Here is a 10,022-nt window from a genome sequence, read left to right on the forward strand (position 1 = left end):
CGAGACCGGGGGCGTGTCCCGGTGTTTATGGGCGTGTCCCGGTGTTTGTGGGAGTGTCCCGGTATGGGTCCCGGTGTCTGTGGGCGTGTCCCGGTGTCAGTGGGCATATCCCGCTCTGGGTCCCTGTCCCGGTGGGCGTGTCCCGGTGTCTGTGGGCGTGTCCATGTCCCGGTGGACGGTGCCGTGTCCCGGTACCGTGTCCCGGGCAGTGTCCCTGTCCCGAGACGTGTCCTGTTCCCGTGTCCCGGTACCGTGTCCCGTCCCCGTTAGCGTGTCCCGGGGCGTGTCCCGTCCCCGTTGCCGTTCCCGGGGCGTGTCCCGTCCCCGTTCCCGTGTCCCGTTCCCGTGTCCCGGGGCGTGTCCCGTCGCCGTCGCCGTCGCCGTTGCCGTTGCCGGGGCGTGTCGCGGTGCCGTGGGCGGGCCGCGCCGAGGCCGCCATGGCGCTGAGCGGGGCCCTGGCGCTCCGTGTCGCCTACGCGTCCTTCGGCGCCCTGAGCGGCCTCTCGGCCTTCTGCGCCTGGAGCGTGGTGCCCGCGCTGCGCCAGCCCGGCACGGCTGCGGCCGGCGGGCTCTCGGGTACGGCACCGGGGGGTACCGGGCCGGGCCGGGAGGGCTCTCGGGCAGGGCACCGGGGGGCACCGGGCCGGGAGGGCTGAGCGGGTACGGCACCGGGGCGAGGGGGCACCGGGCCGGGAGGGCTGAACGGGTACGGCACCGGGGCGAGGGGGCACCGGGCCGGGAGGGCTGAACGGGTACGGCACCAGGGGGTACCGGGCCGGGCCGGGAGGGCTCTCGAGTACGGCACCGGGACGAGGTGGCACCGGGCCGGGCTGGGCGGGCTCTCGGGTACGGCACCGGGGCGAGGGGGCACCGGGCCGGGAGGGCTGAGCGGGTACAGCACCGGGGGTACCGGGCTGTGCGGGCTCTCGGGTACGGCACCGGGACGAGGGGGCACCGGGCTGGGAGGGCTGAGAGGGATCGGCGTGAGGGAGCGGATCGGGGCCGGGCCTGAGGGAGCGGGTCAGGGCAGCGGTGGGGCCGAGGAGCCCCTTCCCCATGGCTGAGGGGTCTGTGAGGGGAGTGAGGAGCCCCTTCCTCAGCCGTGAGGGGTTTGAGGGCTGAGGGGCAGTGAGGAGCCCCTTCCCCATCTCTGAGGGGGCTGAGGGGTGAGAAGAGCCCCTTCCCCATGGCTGAGGGATCTGTGAGGGGTGAGAGGAGCCCCTTCCCCATGGCTGAAGGGATATGAGGGGTGTGAGGGGTGAGAGGAGCTCCTTCCCCATGGCTGAGGGGCGTGAGGAGCCCCTTCCTCAGCCGTGAGGGAGTTGAGAGGGCTGGGGGGTGTGAGGAGCCCCTTCCCCATCCCTGAGGGGGGTGAGGGTGATCGTGGTGCCAAGGAGCCCCTTCCCCATGGCTGAGGGGAGGTTTGAGGCGGCATCTCAGGGCTGAGGGGGCATTTGAGGGGGTGTCGGAGCTATGGGGGTGTCAGGGCTGGGGGGGTGTCAGGGCTGAGGGGGTGTCAGGGCAGCAGTGGGGCCGAGGAGCCCCTTCCTTGGGGCTGAAGTTTTCAGGGAAGCAAAGAAATCCTCCTGATTTCCCCAGAGGCTGGGAGCAGAGTCTCTGGAAGAGGGGTTTGGGTTTCGGGGGTAAAACTGCACCGATATGGCAAAAAATCTGGGAGGTTTTGGGGTTTGTGGCTCTGGGTTAATGATCGGGGTGGAGCAGGACAGAGTCCTGCAGCTCCAGGGCTTCCCTGGCTGAATTCCTGCCAATAGAAAGTGAAGAAGTTAAAATTTAGAAAGGATCCAAGGGTGAGGTGCATGGCTGGGCTTGTCTCTGCTTCCTATCCCTCAAAAAGAAAGAAAGAAAAAAAAATAAAAAGAAAAAAAGCTTTTAATTCGGCAGAGAGTTCCCACACTTTGCTGTCCTGTGTGGCACAAAACTGGGGGGGTCTTGAGCCAGAAATGCAGGAGAAAGAGCAAACGAAGGTATTTTCTGCTGTGTTTTTCCTCAGGGAGGAGTTTTGACAGTGGAATTTTGACAGCAGAATTTGCAGGCCCTCCTCAAAGTGCCCTGATTAAGCCAAGCTCTGCCTGTTGGTCCATGTTTATCTCGTTTTTAATGCCTCTGCTGTGCCTTTGGATCTGTGTTTGAGGATGTTTATCCGCAGGCTTCCTGGCTGGAAGAATTCCTCCTGGTTCCGAGGGATCTCCAGCTTTGTCTCTGCAATCAGTTTGTTGATATTTCCCTTATCTCCCAGAGAACCTTTCCTGCTTGGGAATCAGCCCTAAATTTCACTAATTCCCTGTTATTGACAGTCAAAACTTGATCTGGCTCTGAAGTGCCATGGAGGGAGAACGATGCCGGGGCTGGAATTAATGAAATTAAACCCCTTTTGTCCCGGGGGTTTAATTCCATTTCCACCCAGTCACAGGGGCTTGGGAGACTCTTGGAGAGTTTTAAAAACACCTGGGAAATGGAAGGAGTGGGAGCTGAGCACAACACCCAAATATTCCAAAGGTTCCTCTCCTTCCACAGCTGTTCTCCTAAAATATTTCAGTGTGGAGCCCCAGCGGTTTTGGCAGGGAAATCCCCCCATTTCTGACCTGCTCCGAGCCCAGCTGAGGCTCCCGGGGTCCCCCAGGAGAGGCAAAGTTTGGCAAACGTGGAAATGGCAAAATTTGGTTTGGCCAAGCTCCAGCCCCTGTTGGAGTGGGGATTTCAGCTCCTTCCAGCTGATGCTGCAGCTGGAGTGGATAAAAGGGGATTGTTTAGCTGGGAAAGGACTGAAGGCTTTGTAAACACATAGAAAAAAAAAAGCCAGTCTTGGAATTGGTCTCCATTTTCAGGGAGTTTTTATTGTTACTTTTCATTCTTACCCTCATTTTCTTTTTCGTCGCCACACATTTGGAGCTGGAATCGGGGTGCTCCTTGCAGGAATGCTGGAGTCAGGGGGCTCCTTGCAGAATAAATCTGCATTTTTTGTGTTTGTTGGGGGATTTTTTTGGGCCTCTGCTGCAGATTTGTTGTTTTACCCCAGGATTTCCACGTGGGACACATGGAACATTCCCAAAAACATTCCCCTGCTTTCCCTGGGATTGAAGGATCCCTCCAGGAGGAGCGGGGGCTGACAAAGCCTTGTGTTTGTCCCAGTTTTTGTTTGGATGTTTGCAGAGAGGCGAAGTTCATTTCCCTTGAGCTCAAACAGCCCAAATGTTATCCAAATATTTGGGTCTGGTGGGGGAGAATCGTTCCCCAGCCCTGCTTTGAACTCCTGGGGTTTGTTTCAGCTCCCTCCAAGGGTGCTGGAGGTTTTTGTGTTTTACCCAGGAACTGCAAGCTTGTTTCCTTTTTTTGTGTCCTGGGATAATTTGGGTTGGATTCCCTGTTGGAAATCCTTGGGTTGTGTCTGATGGAACAGCTCCTGCTCCAGGGCCCTGGGTTTGGGGTAAATCCACAGGGATTTGTGTTTTTCTGGAGGGGTTTGGGTGGGACTGGAGCTGTCCAGGCTCTGCTGCTGCTCTGGGGTTTTGTGCCCTGGCCCAGGTTTTAGGGACAGGAGGGCTGGATCTGGAGCAGTCCCTGGGCTGAAAACCTGCAGCTCCTGCACTCAATCTCCCCAAGCTTTCCAAAATCACAACTCTTATTACATTTCCCACCAAAAAGGGTTTCAAACCCTGAGCTTTTCAGGTGATGTTTTGGCCCAGAGCTGCCTCTGGAGAGCTGGGCCAGGGCTTGGATCAGGGTTTAGATCTGGGTTTGGGTCAGGGATTGGATCAGGGTTAGGATCAGGTTTGGGTCAGGTTTGGATTGGAATTGGATCAGGGTTTGGGTCAGGTTTGGATCAGAGTTTGGGTCAGGGATTGGATTGGAATTGGATTGGAATTGGATCAGGGTCTGGATTGGAATAGGATCAAGACTTGGATCGGGGTTTGGGTCAGGGCTTGGACCAGGTTTAGGTCAGGGTTTGGACTGGGACTTGGGTTAGGGCTAGGATCAGGGTTTGGATTGGAATTGGATCAGGGTTTGGATCAGGTTTGGATCAGGGTTTGGGTCAGGGTTTGGACTAGAATTGGGTGAGGGTTTGGGTCAGGTTTGGATCTGGGTTTGGATCAGGGTTTGGACTAGAATTGGGTGAGGGTTTCGGTTAGGGATTGGATCAGGGTTTGGATCAGGTTTGGGTGAGGCTTTGGATCAGGGTTTGGGCCGGGGTTTGGGTCAGGGACTGGGTCAGGGTTTGGATCAGGGTTTGGGTCAGGTTTGGATCTGGGTTTGGATCAGGGTTTGGACTAGAATTGGGTGAGGGTTTGGGTTAGGGATTGGATCAGGGTTTGGGTCAGGGACTGGGTCAGGGTTTGGATCAGGGTTTGGGTCAGGTTTGGATCAGGGTTTGGGCCGGGGTCAGGGGAACTCGAGGGATTCTGGTGCTCTCCCCACCAGAGCTCGGGGCAGCAGCAGCAGCAGCAGCAGCAGCAGCGATGTCAGGGTGGGAACAGCAAACCTTGACTCAGCATTCAGGGCAGTTCTGCTGAGTCATCCGGGCAGGCTCAGCAGGGAGCAGCTTTTTGCTGACTGCAAACCCCAAGTTCCCCATTTCTGTCGGAAATGTGGCTCAAAAGTGCTGGAACCCGGGGCAGCAGGAAGTGGGGGAGGTGGATTTTGGGGAACTCGAGGGCTCAGCTCTGTCACCAGACCCTGTCACAGTTTGGGGTGTGATGACTCTGCAGTTCTGCCCTGCTCCAGATCCCTCCCGCCAGCCTGGGGACCCCCAGCACGGGGGGATTGGTCATGGGGGTCCCGGGGGGGAACCCAGCCTGTCCTGAGCAGGAAATGTGGGCAGGGGGGCAGCAGGTCCTGGCAGCTGCAGGGGGGGTTGGGCAGGAGGGGCTGAGGGGCTGCTGTGATGTCCCTGCTGTCACCTGGACAGGTGTCCTGCTGTTCCCAGCTGTTCGGGGGGGGTTTGGGCTGTGTTTTACCTGTCCATGGGTGCTGTTCTGATGTCCCTGCTGTCACCTGGACAGGTGTGCTGGCGCTCTGGGCCCTAATCACGCATGTGATGTACCTGCAGGATTACTGGAGGACCTGGTTAAAAGGGCTGAGGTTCTTCCTCTCCGTCGGGATCCTCTTCTCTGTCCTCTCCGGGCTGGGCTTCTGCGCCTTCCTGGCCCTGGCCATCACCCAGCACCAGTGTGAGTACTGGGAGGACTGGGAATACTCAGGGGGCTGGGGACAGAACAGGGCTGGGGCTGCTCCTGCCACCTCCTCTTCTGGGGACAGCCTTCAGGGATGTCACCGCATTCCCCTGCCTTGCTGTGACATCCCAAAAACCTGGAATTGCCTCATCTCCATGACAAAACCTCCCAAAAAAACCTGGAATTGCCTCATTTCCATCACAAAGCCCCCCCTAAAAAAACCTGGGAATTTCCTCATTTCCATGACAAAGCTCCCCCAAAAAACCTGGGAATTTCCTCATTTCCATGACAAAGGTTGAGTCCATCCCTCCTGGAGCAGCTCCAAGCCCTGACTCAGCATTCCCAGCTCCAAACCCCTGAACGTTCCCTAAGGGATGGCTCCAAATCCCTGCCGTGATTTCCTTGGCCCCAGACCAAAGGGAGAACGCTTGGGGGTTGTTTTCTTGGAGGTTTTCTGTGTTTGTTGTTTGCTCAGAAGCCCCACGGGGTTGTCCTGGCAGGGTGGAGAAGCTGTGTGGGGTCACAGCCCCAAAAACATCCCTTGGCTCAGCCTAAAGAAACTCCCCGTGGAGTCGTCCTGCTGCAAAGGGATAAAAATCCACGTGTGAAATCCTTAAAAATACAGATATGAAAGGAAAACCAAATATTTGCCATCCCTGCCTTTCTTGGAAAACTGTTTGGGGAGAAAATTGGGGATTTTAGGGAAAGTCTTATCCCCACAATTTTTAGGGAAATCCAGGGATCCCCACAATCCAGGAACCCTCACAAATTCAGGATTTCCCACAATCCAGGAACCCCCACAAATCCCAGAACTGTCACAAATCCAGGAATCCCCACAAATCCCAGAATCCCAACAAATCCCAGGAACCCCCACAAATCCCAGGAGCCCCCACAAATCCAGGAATCCCCATGATCCATGAACCCCCACAAATCCCAGGAACCCCCACAAATCCCAGGAACCCCCACAGATCCCAGACCCCCCCAGTTCCCACCCCTGAACCAGGCCAGTTCGGGGTGGGGGTGGTGGAGCCGGGGAAGCCATCCCACTGCAGTGGAATTCCGGGGATCCTGGGGCTGGAATTCCCGCTGGATCCCAGCCCATCCCCGTTTTCCCCGCAGCCCTGACTGACCCCAGGAGCTATTACCTGTCCTGCGTCTGGAGCTTCATGGCGCTCAAGTGGGCGCTGCTGCTGAGCCTCTACTCGCACCGGTACCGCGCCGAGTTCGCCGACATCAGCATCCTCAGCGACTTCTGAGCATCCTCAGCACCTTCTGAGCATCCTCAGCACCTTCTGAGCATCCTCAGCGACTTCTGAGCATCCTCAGCGGCTTCTGAGCGTCCTCAGCGGCTTCTGAGCATCCTCAGCGGCTTCTGAGCATCCTCAGCGCCTTCTGAGTGTCCTCAGCGCCTTCTGAGCGTCCTCAGCACCTTCTGAGCGTCCTCAGTGACTTCTGAGCATCCTCAGCGGCTTCTGAGCATCCTCAGCGACTTCTGAGCATCCTCAGCGCCTTCTGAGCATCCTCAGCGGCTTCTGAGCATCCTCAGCGCCTTCTGAGTGTCCTCAGCACCTTCTGAGCGTCCTCAGCACCTTCTGAGCATCCTCAGCGGCTTCTGAGCGTCCTCAGCACCTTCTGAGCATCCTCAGCGGCTTCTTAGCATCCTCAGCGACTTCTGAGCGTCCTCAGTGACTTCTGAGCATCCTCAGCGGTTTCTGAGCCCCTGGCAAGGCGTGAGAGGCTGCACACGGAGCAGGAGCCCCTCCGGGGCTGTCTGTCTGTCTGTCCGCCCGCACAGAGGGGCTTTTCCTGCTGGCTTTTCCTCACTCATCGCTGCTCGATCTGAGAGGAGGGAGGGAGGGGAAGGACTGCCTGAGGGGGTGGCAGTCCTCACCTTTGTCACTGCCCTGCTCCCGTGTCACCCTCTGCTCCTTTGTCCTCTCTCTGCTCCGTGGGAAGGGCCCAGCTGAGCTCCCAGCCACGTTCTGGCTCTCCAGGGCTTTGGGCTTTGGGGACAGCAGAGGAGCACAGCTCATCCCAAAGCTCATCCCAAAGCTCATCCCAGAGCTCATCCCAGAGCTCCCAGGGCAGGGAATGCTGCTCCTGGCAGAGCCCAGCTCATCCCAGAGCTCCCAGGGCAGGGAATGCTGCTCCTGGCAGAGCCCAGCTCATCCCAGAGCTCCCAGGGCAGGGAATGCTGCTCCTGGCAGAGCACAGCTCATCCCAGAGCTCCCAGGGCTGGGAATGCTGCTCCTGGCAGAGCCCAGCTCATCCCAGAGCTCCCAGGGCAGGGAATGCTGCTCCTGGCAGAGCACAGCTCATCCCAGAGCTCCCAGGGCTGGGAATGCTGCTCCTGGCTGCTCCCCGGGCTGCTTTTCCAAAGGAATGGGGTCCCATGTTTAACCATAAACGCTGTATTTAATGCTTGAAGTTGCAGCAGCAGGTGTAGGGAAAAGGTGTTTGGGGGAAAGGGGTGCAGGGCCAAGGCCTGGCCTGCCTGAGCCTCAGGGAGAGGATTCCTGGGGAAAAAATAGGGAAAAATGTTTTTGTGGAAGCTGGAGGGGAGGAGAGGGGACAGAGGCTGCTCAGGTGACCCCATGGGTTGAGCAGCAGCTTTATGGTGAGGCTGTGACGTCCCTAAACACAGCCCCTGGGCCATGTTCTAGCCCTGGAGTTCCCACCTCACATCCCAGCTTTTTAAAGGATGCTGTGTGTAAATATTCCCTCTATTTTTACATGGATTCCTCCTGGTTTGCACCTCGGGGGTGCCGGGGTCGGTGCCACCCTTGCTGTCACCCTGTGCCACCACAAATACAGCCCTCCCTCACCAGCCTGGCTGCACCGGAGTTCCCTGGGGTCCTGGGAAAGATGGGTGGTGGTGGGGAGTGTTTAACCCCTCACCTCCTCATCCGCAGGGAGTCTGAGGTGGATTTTCGCCTCACAGATCCGGGGATTTGTGACTGGGGGGTTTCAGCCCAAAGGGATTTTTGGGGAAGTGGTGGTGATTCCATCCCTTTTCTTTGGGAGGAGGGCTTCAGGAGGGCTTTGGGGTCAGCCCTGAGTGAGTTCCCAATTCCAGCCCCATCCCAATCCCATTACTGACCATGGGATGGGGTCCAGGGGAGGGGACGCATTGGGGACACATTGGGGACACCCCGGGGACAGCGCGTGCAGGACCCGCAGGAGCCGCCAGGGGGCGGCAGTGGCGCAGCCCAGGCTGGGGTAGGGGGGAGGGCGAACGAGACCCCAAAAGCATCTGGGAACCCCAAACCCACCTGAGACATCCCAAAACAGCGGCATCCCTGTGCCCAGGGGCCACCAAGGAGCTCAGTGTGGCCCTGCAGAGGTGACCCAAGTCCCCACAAGGACCCAGCCCTGGAGTGAGGGAAGGATCCCGGCTGGAATTCCCACCCCCTGGCACTGGGACAGGAGAGGACAGAGGTCCTGGTGGCTCCAAAGACTTCCCAGGAGACTCAAACCCATCCCCTCGCCCTGACCCCTTCTCCCCCACAGCCCCCACAAAGTCCCAGCCACCCCACCTCATTCTCTGGCTGCACCAGCCTTTCCCAGCCCCATTTTTCATGGAATTGCCCATTTTTCCCTTTGCAGCATTCCTCACTCCCTGGTGCTGGGCAGCCTGAGGAATCTTCAGGAACTGGGGAGTCTCTGCTGGATTTTGGGGGGGGTATTTAGGGTCATGGAGGGCCCCCGTGGCACCCACTGGGGGGGTCTCAGCACCTCCCCAGGGTCCAACCGTGGCCCCAGCCCCACTTTTCCTGCCCGTGGAGGGATTCAAAGGCACCCAGAGGGAAAGCACAGGTTTTTTGCATTTTCCCAATCTGCTCTCAAGATGTGGCGAGGGCGGAAGCGGCGCCTCAAAGGCTCCGGATGAGCCTCGTGGGGCTGGGGACTCTCCAGGTGGCTGGGAGGGGAGGGGGGCGCTGGGGACACTGTCCTCTTGTGCAGGGACACCAATCCCAGCTGGGTGTCCCCAGCGTGGCTCTGGGGCTGCAGCAGAGGCGTCCGGGGGCTTCCAGAGGGTGATGCTGGCCTTGGGGACAGGCTGGGCTGGGGGACAGACCGGGGGGACCTGCAGGAGGGTCTGGGCTGGGGGACAGAGCCAGGGGGACCTGCAGGAGGGTCTGGGCTGGGGGGCAGACCAGGGGGACCTGCAGGAGGGTCTGGGCTGGGGGACAGACTGGGGGGGACCTGCAGGTCACTGTTCCCAGGGGAATCCTTCCCCTGCAAGTCTGTGCCCTTCCCTGGGAGTTGGAACCGGGAGGGTGAAGTGCTCAGGCACGGACAGGAGCGTGTCCCAAACCTTCCAGGACACGGGGATGTCACCACACGTGGTGTCCCTGCTCCTGGACACGGCGCTGGCTCAGCCTGGGTTTGCCCTTTGTTCCCCAGCTGGGAAAAATCAGAAAATCCCCCAAATTCCACCTCACTCACGGCATCCTGAGGCTCTGGAAGAGTCCCTGAGGAAGAGCTTGGGGCTGGAGCCAGGGATCCCAGAGGAGTGTCCTGGCTCCCAGGGCCGTGTCCAGCTGGGAGAATGCCGGACACACGGACACGAGCTCAGTGCTGCTGCCATTCCCGAGGGAAGCCTCGTGCTCCAGCCGGGCTTTGGGTGAGAGCAGCTCTGGGATTAAAGATCCCCAGCGGAGCAGTTCTGGTGTCGGGATGAACTCACCGGAGCTGGGGGAGCTGGGACGGAGCCAGGGGCTGGGAGAGGGGGGAGAACATCACACACAGAACTGGGAATGGTTATTTTTAGGACAATTCTCAGCTTGGAGAGCAACCAAGGGAATAAAATGGTTCAATATGGGCCCAGTG

The 10,022-nt window shown here is 58.9% G+C and overlaps 1 protein-coding gene across 1 annotated transcript; it reads left to right on the forward strand.

Moving 5' to 3' along the window:
• Positions 1–380: 380 nt before the first annotated feature.
• SLC48A1 (solute carrier family 48 member 1) lies at positions 381–8,026 on the forward strand. Its single transcript, XM_084223634.1, has 3 exons — positions 381–576; positions 5,019–5,186; positions 6,309–8,026. Exons 1-3 carry the CDS (start codon positions 438–440, stop codon positions 6,443–6,445), a joined length of 444 nt encoding a protein of 147 aa, XP_084079760.1. The 5' UTR covers positions 381–437; the 3' UTR covers positions 6,446–8,026.
• Positions 8,027–10,022: the final 1,996 nt, after the last annotated feature.

Source organism: Fringilla coelebs (assembly GCF_963513975.1).
Source record: "Fringilla coelebs genome assembly, chromosome: 30".
Taxonomy (NCBI): Eukaryota; Metazoa; Chordata; class Aves; order Passeriformes; family Fringillidae; genus Fringilla; species Fringilla coelebs.

What these genes read in the sequence shown, in the direction of transcription:
- SLC48A1 (XM_084223634.1), top strand. Translation starts at nt 438, where the DNA reads ATGGCGCTGAGCGGGGCCCTGGCGCTCCGTGTCGCCTACGCGTCCTTC. An exon ending in TGCGGCCGGCGGGCTCTCGG is followed by an intron (nt 577 to 5,018) that starts GTACGGCACCGG and finishes TCACCTGGACAG; the next exon opens with GTGTGCTGGCGCTCTGGGCC. An exon ending in GGCCATCACCCAGCACCAGT is followed by an intron (nt 5,187 to 6,308) that starts GTGAGTACTGGG and finishes TTTTCCCCGCAG; the next exon opens with CCCTGACTGACCCCAGGAGC.